Source organism: Carettochelys insculpta, chromosome 3 (genome assembly GCF_033958435.1).
Source record: "Carettochelys insculpta isolate YL-2023 chromosome 3, ASM3395843v1, whole genome shotgun sequence".
Taxonomy (NCBI): Eukaryota; Metazoa; Chordata; order Testudines; family Carettochelyidae; genus Carettochelys; species Carettochelys insculpta.
The window spans coordinates 89,745,743-89,761,041 of NC_134139.1; the positions used below are offsets into that span (position 1 = coordinate 89,745,743).

At 41.8% G+C, this 15,299-nt stretch overlaps 1 protein-coding gene across 8 annotated transcripts in view; it reads right to left on the reverse strand.

Annotated features, from left to right (window-relative positions):
- ZDHHC14 (zDHHC palmitoyltransferase 14) overlaps positions 1–15,299 on the reverse strand; it is a 134,049-nt gene that overhangs the window by 49,692 nt on the left and 69,058 nt on the right. For all 8 annotated transcript variants that reach the window (XR_012645014.1, XM_074990317.1, XM_074990314.1 and 5 more), the window contains exon 3: positions 4,396–4,554. Coding sequence is in view for 7 of the 8 variants with exons in the window: in XM_074990317.1 (XP_074846418.1) it covers positions 4,396–4,554 (159 nt within the window). In the remaining variant the exon portion in view is untranslated. The remainder of the gene's footprint in view (positions 1–4,395; positions 4,555–15,299) is intronic.

A 15,299-nucleotide genomic window follows, 5' to 3' on the forward strand; every position in this document is an offset into this window, starting at 1 on the left:
CATCTAATATGGGGTCAGCAACCCCCAATATGGATGCCAACAGTGGCACATGAGCTGATTTTCATCGGCACACAAGGCAGGAGCGCAGCCCTGCCACTCCCTCTCCCATGCAGATGGGAGCTTGCTCAAAACCATGCTGTCTGTGGATTAACAAAAGACCAGCTTTTCATCTTAATTTATTTATTAATGAAGCTGTTGTTAAGTATGACTGTTAAGCTGTGTCTACATGTGCACGCTACTTCGAAGTAGCGGCACTAACTTCGAAATAGCGCCTGTCGCCGCTACATGCGTCGGGCGCTATTTCGAAGTTAACTTCGACGTTAGGCGGCGAGACGTCGAAGTCGCTAACCTCATGAGGGGATCAGAATAGCGCCCTACTTCGACGTTCAACGTCGAAGTAGGGACCGTGTAGACGATCCGCGTCCCGCAATGTCGAAATTGCCGGGTCCTCCATGGCGGCCATCAGCTGGGGGGTTGAGAGATGCTCTCTCTCCAGCCCCTGCGGGGCTCTATGGTCACCGTGGGCAGCAGCCCTTAGCCCAGGGCTTCTGGCTGCTGCTGCGGCAGCTGGGGATCCATGCGGCAGGCACAGGGTCTGCAACCAGTTGTCGGCTCTGTGTATCTTGTGTTGTTTAGTGCAACTGTGTCTGGGAGGGGCCCTTTAAGGGAGCGGCTTGCTGTTGAGTCCGCCCTGTGACCCTGTCTGCAGCTGTGCCTGGCACCCTTATTTCGATGTGTGCTACTTTGGCGTGTAGACGTACCCTCGCAGCGCCTATTTCGATGTGGTGCCGCGCAACGTCGAAGTTGAACATCGACGTTGTCAGCCCTGGAGGACATGTAGACGTTATTCATCGAAATAGCCTATTTCGATGTTGGCTTCATGTGTAGACGTAGCCTTAGTGACTTTAAAAAGTATCACTGGCATTTGACCATACATAGAGGTCATAAGGTCAAATTTCTGCACTACACCTGGAAAGGATGTTTATTTACCAAAGAAAAACTGTCTGCAGGCATCTATTTGTTATACAAACATCAAAGGTTACCTTTCTATACTCAGTTTAGAAATCACTATATGGAGATTTTTCTAATTGTGACTGTACAGTTCTTCCAATGTCTGCTTTATAGCTAAAAAGAACATTGTAATGTGCTGCAAATGCATTTTTGAACTGGAGACATCTGCTTGCTACATTATTTTCTTAACTGCACTAGGTTCAGGATCACCAACATGTTAATCAGCCACATTAAACCACAAACGTGTTCTAATTACACTGGAAAGCTACACTAGTTTGAATCGTGGTTAAAAATAAAAGGAAGTCAACCATACATTAATCATCATACTTACCGTCCAAGAATGAACTCCAGGAAAAAAAGCAGAAGAGAGGATGTAAATGTTATTTGAGTTTGCTATTTTAAAATACAATCAGGGTCTGATATAGCAATCACTTGCCAATGGCAAGTAAGAATTTCTGTAGATTTTAAAGCAAAATTAACTTTCTAGCCATTGCATTAGGAGAGAGAAATTTCCAACCAAACTGAGTGTGAATGACGCTGTGTAGTCCTCTTGAGTTTGCAATGGCTGGAAAGATGGGAACTGAAGATGCGAACTGTCTACAGACCGACCATATCTTGTCTGCAGACTTGCTTTAGAATTGCCACAAAAGAAGGCAAACTCCTTACACTCAGTTTACTCAAAACTGCAGAGCTGCTTTGTGCAGCTACTTCAGATGCAAGGCATGAGCCCACCATGATGCTTGCATCTGTCACACATGCAGACCAACTCTAGCAGCAGGTCAACCTATTCTATCCCTGCCCACTCCTGTTAAGTTCGATGCAGGGGGTTCACTGAAGACGTTGGCTCTCTGCTAGACAGAAGTAGTGAAGATACTCTACAGAAGGTCCCCAAAACTATTGCATCCTTTGTGCTGTGGAATGTGTCAGTGTTTCTTTCTCAATGAGTGGCCTAGGACCAGGATTTGCCTTTAAAGGAGGTGTGAATCGCCTACCTTCGTTTTCATGGAGCTGTTAACCCAAGGGTTTGTATACAGTTTTTTTCCCCCACCCACCAGTGTACATATACAGTAGTCCCTAGAGATTTGCAAGGGTTGCATTCCCAAACACCCTCGCATGACTCAAATTTCGCATAAGTCGGGGTGGGGGTAGTGTTTTTTCCTGGCAGAATACATGTTCTGGAGCTGGGGAAGCAGCAGGAGCACCTGGAGCTCCTTTTGAAATGTAAGTCCTCGGGTTGGGAGGGGTTAAACCTGGCGGTGGGTTGGGGCCTTGGGAGGGGATAGGGGGATTAAGCCTGGGGTGGGTTAGGGCTGCAGGGGGTTGGAGTGGGGGTGGAGTTGAGCTGGGGCTGCTCAGCCCTGGAGGCAGGGGTTAGACCAGGGCTGTGTGGGGGGTGGGGTGGAGGAGTTGAACCGGAGGGCCATGTGGAGCTGGGGGGTTAAGCCACGGCTGGAGGGAGCAGGATTTTGAGTTGCTCTTAAGTTGCGTTAATGCTAGTTAAGTGCAACTCAAAATTGCACATTTAGAGGGATTACCGGTACCGGTATAAACCCCTAATGTAGTTGCACTGCATAGTGTAAGAAGTGACCTGCACCTCGATAGCTCACTTGAATATAGATTGAAACTAGAGCAAGATGCACTCAGTGCAAGACGTTTTGGCATTGTTGCAGTGCATTTGAACTAGGCACATGCAGCGGTGCAATGACATCTGTGTAACTACAACAGAGTGAACTGTACTCTGACTTTGGCCTGATCCACACTTAAATTTTACATCAACACAGCTTTGGTGCTCAGAGGTGTGAACCCCCAGTGCAGACGCAGCTACATTGATGAAAGAATAATTCAGTTGACCTAATTGCTGCCACTCAGGGAGCTGGATTACCTGTAGTGACAGAAAACCCATTTCTGTTGCTGAGATGTGTATAATATGGTGCTACAGTGGCATAGCTAACAGAACTTCAGCTGTGGTGCATTGCAGAAGAGTCCTTCGTATTCGTCTACAATGGGATTTTATCATGCACTTTAGCCCTACCAGGGCAAACCTCTAGTATAGATGTAATTTATACTGGTGCAGGGGTCCGCAACCAAAATAGTCAAAAGAGCCATTTTTTCAAATTCGATTACAAAAATCAATGCATGTGAATGAGACAGTCCTTAATAAATAATGTCAAACTGTACTTTTTGTAACCCCTATTTTTAGATCAGTGAACACACGAAGGATTTGTACCAGTTAGAATGTTTGAGTTACCTTCACCCCTGTATTGGAGAGCAAATGAAGACAAGGAAAACGCTGTGCCTGGGGACAGGTTCTTGAGCAGGAAGGAGCAATGTTTGCATCAACTCTCCCCCAACTCATTTCCCAGGCTCTACCCCCCAGTCCCCAAACCTGCCCCCCATTTCCAGGCTTCGTCTGCCTCAGCCCACAAATCCATCCTCCCCATCCCCAAGCTTTAACCCCCATTCCACAAACCAGCCCGTCTACCCCCAGGCTTACCCCCGAGCCTCAAATCCACCCTCTCCATACCTAGGCTTAACCCCTTGCAGCCCCAAACCCACTCCCTCATCCCCAGGATTAACCTGCATGAGCCCCAAACCAACCCCCAATATTAACCCATCCATGGTGCTGGCTAGAAGCCTACACTGGGTGGCCATGTGCACCAGTGGAAGGAAGGCTGGCATGGAGGTGTTCTGCTGGTGGGGGTGAGCTGAGCCATGCCCACCGGAGGAATGTGGCCTCTCGGGCAGCAGGTCAAGTGAGGGACTCTCTGCGAGTCCCTGCCCTGCCGCCGCTCAAATAATGGAATTAAATTCAGTTGGTTTAAAAGCCAGATCCCACCTGCCACCAGGTCGGCCAGCAAGCCAATTAAATTTAGTTCTTCTATTTCAGCAGTGGCAGGGCAGAAAGTTGCAGAGGAGTCAGCGGCGGCAGCAGCATCCAGAGCTGCAAATGACTCTTTAGAGCTACATCCTCTGGAGCCACAGGATTCTGACCCCTGCACAGATGCAGCGAACGACACTGGTGTAAGTTTACCTGAGATGAAACCATGTCTTTAAATTAGAGGTTTGCAATTGGGCAGCTGCAACGATAGCTAAATAGCAATGCAGATCAGCCCTAGTCTCTCCGTTTCCCCCTGCAAAACTGCTATATGGCTGAATCTTCCGGGGGACCACATTTACTCTCCTCCAAAATCCTTACACACACTAGCTGGCAGGAAGCAGAATAACCATGTTAGCTAGTGATCTTCTGGATGATTTTATAACCTTGTGAGGCTAGTTCCTTTAAGCACAATGACATGCATTCACAGCAAGACCATCCTGCCTTCTGAAAACACTTTAATGAAACAAATTATGAAAACTGAACATGTACATTTTCTTTATACTCACCTACGCAGTTATCACAAAGGCTGCAATGAGAGGCACGAGGTGGGCGGAAAATCTTGCAAGTGAAACAGTATTTTAGTTTCACTGTTTGTCCATTGATGATTACTTCTTTTGTTCTGGGAGGTGGACGGTATCCTCCTGAACTAGAGCCATTTGCAATATCTAACAGGGAAATAATTAAACATTAGAGCAATAATTTTAATTCTCTTACCAGAAACAGGATAGACACATTACTGTCATTGTAATTTAGCTCAACAGTTACATATATTTAATATATTTTTGCAGATTTGGAACACTTAAAAACAGTTTCTCTTTGCCACAGACTGAATATCTGGACAAAACTCAATGCACTGCACCATAAAAAAATGAAAAAACAGAGCTAACTGTCCCCCCCTTTTGCAAAAACTCCCACAAAGCAATAAATATAAACAACCCCCACTCAAAAAATAGCCAGTCATGTAAAAACCTAGCCATCTCAGCTTTTGGACCACAAAAAACCAAAATCCCACATTTCTCAGACTAAACAGTACCTTTATTATTTATGTCATGTGTGATATCTAAGTGACAGATGTGACCACTAAAACCTTTGCAAGGAGGCTGTGTCTACATTTGCATTCCTCTTTCAAAAGAGAAATACAAACGAGGGAAATCAAAATGCAAATGAGGTACTGATTTACATATCTTGTGCTTAATTTGTATAATCTCTTTTCAGAAGAGATTCTTTCGAAAGAAAAAAAGGCAGTATAGATGTGGCTCTTTTGAAGATAAACACCATCTTTGAAAGAACCCTTCTTTCTATATTATTTCAGGAAAAAGGGTTCTTTCACAGATAGGGTTTATTTTTGAAAGAGCACCGTCTACACTGCTTTTTTTCTTTAGAAATAATCTCTTCCAAAAAGAGATTAGGCACATGAAACATGAGATATGTAAATCAGTGTCTCATTTGCATTTTCTATTTCCCTCATTTGCATTCCTCTTTTGAAGGATGAATGGAAGTGTAGACACAGCCGAATAGAATTCATGTAGTTGGCTCCTCAAAAATATGCTTGATATTCAGGGATATTTGTTCACTAAGGGTGTGTCTACACTTGCATTCCTCTTTAGCAAGAGGTATGCAAAGGAGGTAAATAAAATACAAATGAGGTATAAATTTGCGTATTTGGCACCTCATTTTGCATATTCTAATTTCAAAAGAGCTTCTTTTGAAAGAAGAAAGCTAGTGTAGATGCTGCTCTTTCAAAAGTAAACCCCATCTTTGAAAGAATCCCATTTTTGATTTACCTCATTTGCATACCTCTTTTGAAAGAGAAATGCAAGTGTAGACGCACCTAAAGAAACTGACTTGGCAAGTCATTTAAATGAGGTGGCAAGAGCGCCTAAGGATTGTTTTAAAAGAGAGGTTTTGCTTTTAGAAGCATTTTAAGGACTCCGATTAATAAGACAAAAATGCAACATTCAGGCTGAATTTAGTACGCAAACTAGACATTTATACAATGCTCACCAACATTACATCAATTATCAGAGCACTTAGCACATACAGCAGATAAGATCGTCACTCGTTCCGAGACCCCTTAAATACCATAGTATAATGGAATACGTTCAGCATAGTATTTCACTCATCTTGCTTTTCGCAAAGTTAAGAGTGAACGATACTTTAATGCAGCAGTTATAGCTTAAAGATTGGTTACAATAAAAGTCTCTGCCTGCCATCTGGCAAAGCAATAGCTTAGATTATTTAGGACATGAGCATTTATTATTCCTGAATAGGTTAATAATTATTCATAATAAAATCTAATAATTTAGTAACAAAACAATTTTTGCTGTCAGCCAAGCAGAACCAAGAGAGCTATGAGAGAGAACTGGAGTGAAATGGATTATTTTCTGATTCTTGCATCATAAACAGAATTATTAATTAAGTTTCAGTTTCAGGGCTACCTGAGCAGTCATGTTTTCTTTAAAATAGATAATGAATGAACCTTTTTTATGCCATGACATCTATGTACGCTCATCCAAGCTGTTACTGCAGGTATCATTTCACTTTAAATGATGTCTTCAGTAACACCTTGGATGAGCATACATAGCGATGTCTGCTGTAACAGCTTGAATGAGCATACATAGATGTCATGGCATAAAAAAGTTCATTAGTTTATCTATACTGTGGTATGAAACAGCTTATTTGCAATTGTAAGAATACGTATGTATTTATTATTATCGAATAAATATGGTTACAAATATTTACTATAGAAAGAGGGTCCTGAAAAACTTATGTTTCAGCACTCACTTCTGAAAGAACGCAGAAATGATATATGAAGATAGTTATAATATAGATCCCAGGGTTTAATGATTCCTAATCTGGGTTTACAAATGATTGTAGACCCATGAACCCTACATTAATAAACCCAGAGTCTGCTAATTCATGTTCTATTAATTCTGGGCTTACTTGGAAGTGTAAATACAAGCTACGGCTCTGCATAGTATTTAGGTTCACAGCACTAGTCCATTATAATGTGCTGATGTATTTTCCCATTATAACTAGAGAATTTCATTTAAGGTAGAAAGCAGCAGATAGGGTCTTTAGATCAATCACTTTAAATACACATAAGAATTTAATTTTAAAGTCACAAATGTGAAAAATGTGTCAAGTTAAGTCACTTTGGCAGTGATTAAATTTAATAAATCAATGTAAATTATTCAGTTACTTGACCTGAGTTGGGAACAGATTATATAGGTTTATACAACATGGCCGTGTCTACACTAGCCAAGACCTTCGAAATGGCCATGCAAATGGCCATTTCAAAGTTTACTAATGAAGCACTGAAATACATATTCAGAGCCTCGTTAGCATGCGGGCTGCTGCGGCACTTTGAAATTGACATGGCTCGTCCAGACAGGGCTCCTTTTTGAAAGGACCCCGGCTACTTCAAAGTCCCCTTATTCCTATGAGCAGATGGGAATAAGGGGACTTCGAAATTGACACAGCTCGCCGCTGCGCAGCTCACCCAGATGGGGCTCCTTTTCGAAAGGACCCCGGCTACTTCGAAGTGCTGCGGCCACCCGCATGCTACCGAGGCGCCGAATATGTATTTCGGCGCGTCATTAGTAAACTTCGAAATGGCCATTTCGAAGTTTTGGGCTACTGTAGACATAGCCCATATGTATATGATTAGGATGCTCTAAGAAGGGGGAAACAATCTTTGATCTTTGGATTCCATTTTGTTTAGAACTAAGCTAACATTGTGCCAGTCAGTAAAAAAATACTCATGCATACAGTATTGTAGTTAGAACTTCACAGGTACCATGAGTGATTCCAGCTCCAAATTTAAAATGAAGAAAAGCAAGGGTAGTTTTATCCTTGTCAGATATGAATTTTTTAAACATTAAAAATCTGCAGGGAATATTTACATATTTGCTATACAAAATACATCATTGATCTTAGGCTGCAGCATCATTAAAACGAAAACCTTTGCAACAGAGGAACAAAAGTGCCACACTTAAGACCAAAAGAGGTTACTTACAGAATACACACACACTATACATAATAAAAAGACAATGTCTTTTATTTTTACGACTACAATTCAGACAGTTAAGTACACCTGTATTTGGAATGATATTACCATTTATATAAATAGCAGTACACTTTAATTATATAATAAGAAAATCAGATTAATTCTTTGTGGAATTCCACTGACCTGAATGTAGTTATAATCAAGGATGTGTTTGACCTTAGGTGTCAAGGACAGACTAATAGACTGCAGTAAAAATGTAAAACTGTGAATTTGTCAGCCTATTCAGCAAGGTGCTTAAGCAAGTACCTACATTTAAGCATGTTAATAGTTCTAGATACCTGGATAACTGGCAAGCTCAAAATTAGGCAGCTAGAGGACATTGATTTTGCTGATGATGTCACCCTCCTTTCACATCAACATGAAAGCATGAAAGGAAAGGTCACAACACTAGACAAAACTGCCTCAATGACCGGACTGAGCATTAACAAGGGAAAGACCAAGACAACGCAGCTCAACCAGTCCAACATCATCACCATCACGCTAGGAGGTGATGACCTGGAATATGTGGAGCAGTTTACCTACTTAGGGAGTATTATGGGCATAGACGAACAAATAAGGATATCAAAGCCAGGATATGGAAAGCAACAGCTGCATTCAAGATTCTCCATCCCATCTGGAGCTCACAAATAATATCTGTGATGCTGAAATGGCAGATCTTCAACACAAATGTGAAGATTGTGCTCTTGTATGAATGCAAGACCTGGCATACTGAAGTCTTCAAATCACAAGCTAAAGACATTCATAAACAGATGCCTGAGGTACATACGTCACAGCAAATGGCAAGACTTTGTCACAAGCTTTGGACCAGAGCAGGACAAGAAGTAACTGACACTGAAATTAAGAGAAGAAAGTGTGGATGGCTAGACAACAGTCTCCGAAAAACCATCATTCAGCATAGTCCGTCAAGCTCTCACATGGAACCTGCAAGGAAAATGCAAAAAAGAGGAGGACCTCAGAGAGCGTGGAGAAGGTCCACTGAGGTTGAAGGACAACAACTGGGGTATTCTTGGAACCAGCTAGAAGTTTTGTCCCAAGACAGAGTGAACTGGAGGAGACTTGTAGATGAACTATGCGCCACACAGAGTAGAAGGGTTAAGTAGTAGTAATATTAGTAAAGTACATCACATAGTGGGGCTTTAATCAGGAGCAGTATTTCTTAAACTTTTGGTTGTGTCTACACTTGCATTCCTCTTTCAAAAGAGGCTTGCAAATGAGGGAAACTGAAAATGCAAATGAGGTCTAGATTTACATACTGTGCACCTAATTTGCATATTCTTTTGAAAGAGCTTTTCTTCTTTCAAAGAATGTGCAAATGAGGCTCCAGATATGCAAATATGTACCTCATTAGTATTTATGATTTCCCTCATTTGCATGCCTCTTTTGAAAGAGGAATGCAAGTGTAAACACAGCCTTTGAAACCAAGGAACACCTATGAAATTTTTCTTTAAAAAAACAAAACAAAAACAAAAAAACCTGTCAGACCAGAATAACAAGACCAAAAAACAAACAGCAACATATACAGCAAAAACCAAATGAAGTACTATAAATCAGATATCATAGCAGTGAAGAAGTTACTCTGTATCTGGTTTTAATAACAGAAAATATAGGTTGTCAGTGTATGATATCAAAAGAGGGTCTGACCCTCATGGCACACCTGGAAGCTGTTCAAGAAACACTGATCTAGAATACCTTATTAATTTAGGCTATCAATGAATTTTAGAGGATTGCATTTCCAAACACTGTTTTAGTCAAACATCACTAACACAAATGCTGAATGGGATTTTTCTGGAACAATTGTTAAGTAATGGTCAGCATAACATGATGGAGCAAAAGAAAAAAAAAGTTTTGCTTACAGCTATACCAAACCGGCACTATATCAAAGAGCTAAGAACAGGTCTAGTAAAGCCATGCTTGATGCCAGATTTGAGCACTTTTTCTGTAGTTCAGGTCATAATATGGATAGCACCTTCAGCAAGTAGATCAGCTTACACCCTAATGGAGGAGTTAATAATCCCTATTACAGTCATTTGCATAGCTTTGAATATTATCAGCTACTGTAAAATTATCCAGACTTTCTTGTCCATTCTCTCTCTATCACTAAGCCCATTCCACCAACTTTAAGGGCTATTAAAATCAACTTCAGTGCTCCAAAGAGAGCAGTAGCTCTAAATTTGACCATTCAGGGTCAAATATGGCACGGTGCAGACACCGTGCTGTTGAATTAGACATTTTTGGACTTCAGGAGGTGTCCTACAGTGCCCCAACATGATCACTCTGCTGAGCACTTTCAACTCTTGTGCACTCCCAGGTGCACAGGAACAGCTGAATTTCATTTCTTTTCTGACCAACATGGTGAGCCCAGCAGCACAGCTGACAATGTATGCCCATGGTCACAAATGAATTCCAGCATGAAATGTGCAGGAAATACTGAATCTGATTGCTGTGCGTGGGGAAAAGAATCTGTGCAGGAAGAACTCTGAAGCAACAGATGAAACACTGATAGCTGTGCCAAAATCGCATAGGGCCTGGTGGGAAGAGAATACAGCAGGGATACCCAGCAGTGTTGCATGAAAGTACAAGTGCTCAGACAAGTGTACCAGAAGACAGAGGAGGCAAATGGCCAGTCTAGGTCAGAGCCTCAGACATGCTGCTTCTTTGAGCAGCTGCATGGGATTTTAGGGGAAAACCCAACCACTGTCCACAAATGTCTGTGAACACCTCCCAAACGACTTCTGAGCAGCCTCTGGCAACAATGAGGAAGACACTGTAGATGAGGAAGAGGAGGAGGAGGAGAGTGCTGAGCAGGCAAGTGGACGATCTGATCTCACCAACAGCCAGGACCTTTTTCTGATTTTGGAGCGAATTCCATTCCAGGACCTATGGTGGGGAGGGCACCTCTGGTGAGTTCACATTTGTAATCATACTACAATTGGTCTAATGTAATCTTTGATCCGCACTGAGCAATTGGGATACAGTGGCAGCCAGACTGACTCCTCACTGTGAGCTCCCTGGAAAAGTTTGTTATGTGTCTGGAGATGGAGTGGGAATCCTGCCTGCACAGATCTACAAAGCTCTCAGAGGTACTCTGCAATACTCAGAATGTTTCGGGGAGGGGGAAGGGGCTACCTTATTCCATCCTCCGCAGAAGGGGCCTCCGGAAGAAGGACTTCCTTCAGGAAGATCCCCCAGGGGCCGTGCTTCTGAAAGGCGTTTTGGAGTCCAGAAGAATGGTCTTCCGGACTCCAAATCATGTGACGTTATGCTAATGAGGCACAGGGAATTTGCATCAGCACCTCATTAGCATATTTTGGACTGTGTATTACCATGCCACTTTCACAGAAAGTGGCCTGTGTAGAAACGGCCTGTGTGACACACTCAAAGGAATTTTTTTCAGATAAGATCTTCCAGAAGGACTTCTTTCAAAAGATTGCTGTATTGCAGACGTAGCCAAGATGATTGTAATACGCCACATATCTCTGTCCTCTTCCCGACCTCCATTATCAGACTCTAGCTATGCCTGCAACTCCTTTTCTATTCAGTTATATCTATGTTCCATGGCCTTCCTAACATGATTTCAGAACAATAAGGTTTTTATTGATTGTGCCTACTGCACTGGTTGGTTGACGGGGCTGGTTCACAGAGCAGTGCCTGAACAAAACAGGGGCAGCTGGGTAATGAGCACCACACATAACTGACATCGCCATCTGATCATTCATGAAACTGGTTTTCAAAGATTCTCTGATGGGCAGTATGCTCTCCTTATTCCCTGGTGTCTGGCTGCTCACAATTGGCTGCCGGGTGATCTGCCTCAACCCCACTCCCTCCCATTTGGCTAGAAATCTTCCCACCTCACTTTCACAGATATTATGCAGTGCACAGCAATCAGCAGTAACAATGGGAATGTTGCTTTCTCTGAGGTGTAACTTAGTCAATAAACATCATCCGCATCCTTTTAAATGGTCAAAAGCACATTCTACCACCATTCTGCACTTGCTCAGCCTGTAGTTGAACTACTCCTTACTTCTGCCCAAGCTGCCTTTTGATGGCTTCATAAGCTATGGGTAGCAAGGGGGAGGTTGGGTCTCCAAGAATAACTACTGACATTTCAACATCTCCAATGGTAATTTTTAAGTGGGTCTGGCCCATGAAAGCTCATCACCTAATAAATTATTTTGTTAGTCTTTAAAGGGCTATTGACTTTTTTTTTTTTTGGTGTTAAGACACAGAATAACCAGGCTACTTCTCTATTACTATTCTTTTTTCATAGACATTTAACTGTTCAAAAATGAAAACTGTTTGGGGAAAATTTACATTAAGTCAAATCCTGATCCCGGTAAAGGTCACTTCACAGGAGTTTTGCCATTAATTCAAAAGGTCCAGGATTTGGTCTAAAACAACATACTGATAAAGCAATATTTTTCCTGTGACAGTAAAGTGTTACTGTGACTCAAATTCTTCATGAAGGAACTCCCGACATCTGAAAGAGCACAAAAATAAATATGAAACAAATTTTACTACCATAAGAAAGATCCTCTTTTAGTGCAACCACCTAACACAGTGTTTCCCAAACTTAAAACATTTGCATACCCCTTTCAGGACTTCAGACATATCCACCCTCCCAGTGCCATCCCAGTGCTTATTTACTGATTTTTAATAATTTATTTTCTGCCACGTACCACTTGAAAACCTTCTGCATACCACCGGTGGTACACATACCACACTTGGGGAAATACTGATCTAAGCCTATGCTGCACACTTAATTATAAACACCACTCGGCTATGTGAAGGAAAAAACAACTAGGAGCTTAAAACAGTAGAATGGCAATATTTTGCTTATACTGTTCAGAGAAAGCAAAAGAACTTCTGACTATCAAAACACTGGAAATGTGATTTAAAAACCTTATGACTGCTGTTTACTGCCTTCCACTTGGAACTCGATCTATTATTGACCTAAAGATTACACTGACTTTTAAAAGACTTACTGTCCCAGTTTAGACAAAAACATTTACAAAAAGCCTAACTTTCCATCATCTTTTTGAACTCTAGAATTCTGTTAAACATGACGACACTATTTCCTCTTTTTGTCATGAGATTCTGATTCACTGAGAGGAGAAAAGGGAACAAGTAGGGGAGAGCAATCTGGAAGATATGCTTGGCAAGCAACAGTGTCTTTTTTATCTGTTAAAAAGATCCATAAAATCAGCCATACTGTAGAAGAAAATTAGTCAAATAACGGTTGGTTTTTTTAATATTGTGGCATTGTGGATTAGGCAGTATAATGGATACGTACCAGTTTATTAGTTTCAGTGCACCTGTTCATCAGTTCTGCTGAACACCAGATTCCAGTGATTTTGGGGGTTGGAGGGAAATCATCACAGCAAAAGAGCTGCTCTAATAGCCATCTTGAATCACTTTTGCAAGGTTTCACATAAGCTATAGTATTATCTTTATGTAAAATTGCTAAACATCTATGATTTTGTTTATTTTAGAAATGATTAAAAGAAAAAGTTGAACATAAAGGAGTAAGATTATACAGGATTTGCTTGGAGTAAATTACTCAAAAACTTCATTGCTACTATGACTAGTGTATAACGATCTAGTCAATTTCATTCACACTTCTATTAAAAAGATTATAATTTCATTTTTGAATAAATGCAAAATCAAAACAAGATAACAGATTGAAGACACCTTGGGAGGAGGTGTAGACTGAAGATTATTCTCAATTATTTTGTCCCGTTTCATTTTATTCTTTCCTCCTCCTCCCCCACCCCCCCGACCAAATACAGATTGCAGAGTCTCCTCACTGCTGGGGAAGGATTTATTTTATGAATGCACTGAATTTTTGTAAATTGCCCAAAGAATAATTCCTTAGAGGCTTCTATACTGGGATATTAATGATCACTATACTTACCATATTCCCTAAGCATCAGCTCTTCTCTTCCACCCAAATAACGATCATCTGGTTATTGTACCAACTTCCCCACCTTACCAGTGAGGAGAGAAAAAAGGGAACTAACCAGAGCTACAATTCAAGCACAAGTCACTCCTACTGGAGATCAAAAGAATGATCAAAAGTAGTAAGCATGGATTCACCAAGAGCAAGTTGTGCCTGTCCAGTCCGATTAGCTCTTACAAGGGGAAGTCAGTGGATGTGATATACCCTGACTTCAGCAATGCTTTTGATACAGTCTCCCACAACATTCTTGCCCATAAGTTAAAGTAGTACGGATTGGATCCATGGATGACAAGATGAAGAGAAAGCTGGCTTGACTATCAGGCCCAATGGATAGTGGTCAATTGCTCAATATCTAGATGGTGGTCAGTTTCAAAAGGAGCACCCCAAAGTTCGGTTCTGGGGCCACGACTGTTTAACATCATTATTAGCGACCTCTGTGAGGGACCGGATTGTACCCTCAGCAAGTTTGTGGATGACACTAAACTAGGGCAGATGTAGATACATTGGAGGGTAGAGATAGGATCCAGAGTGACCTGGATAAATTGGAGGATTGGGTCAAAAGAAATCTGATGCAGTTCATCAAGGAGAAGTGTAGAGTCCTGCACTTGGGACGGAAGAATCCCAAGCATTGTTATAGGCTGGCGACCTACTGGTTAAGCACTAAGCAGCAGTACAGCAGAAAGGGACCTAGGAATTATGGTGGATGAAAGGCTGGATATGAGTAAACAATGTGCCCTTGTAGCCAAAAAGGCCAATGGCATATTGGGGTGCGTTATGAGGAGCATTTTGAGCAGATCTAGAGAAGTCAGTGTTCCCCTCTATTCATCACTGGTGAGGCCACATCTAGAGTATGGCATCCAGTTTTGGGCCCAGCATTGAAAGGATGTGGATGTGCTGGAGCAGGTTCAGCAGAGGGCAATGAAAATGATTAAGGGGCTGGAGTACATGACCTATGAGAAGAGGCTGAGGGATTTGGGCTTATTTAATTCGCAGAAGAGAAGACTGAGGGGTGATTTAATAACAGCCTTCAACTTTCCTGAAAGGGGATCTCTAAAGACGATGGAGAGAAACTGTTCTCAGTGGTGACAGATGACAGAACAAGGAGCAATGGTCTGAAGTTAGAGGGAGAGGACGAGGATGGATATTAGGAAAAACTACTTCACCAGAAGGATGGTGGAGCACTGGAACGTGTTGCCTAGAAAGGTGGTGGAATCTCCATCCCTAGAGGTTTTTAAGTCCCAGCTTGCAAAGTCCTGGCTGGGATGACTTAGTTGGGGATGATCTTGCTTGATGCAGGGGAATGGACTTAATGACCTCTGATTCCATGATTTATTTTTCATTTTAACTAGCTATCATTTTTTTAAATGGGGGCACTGAGTCAAAGA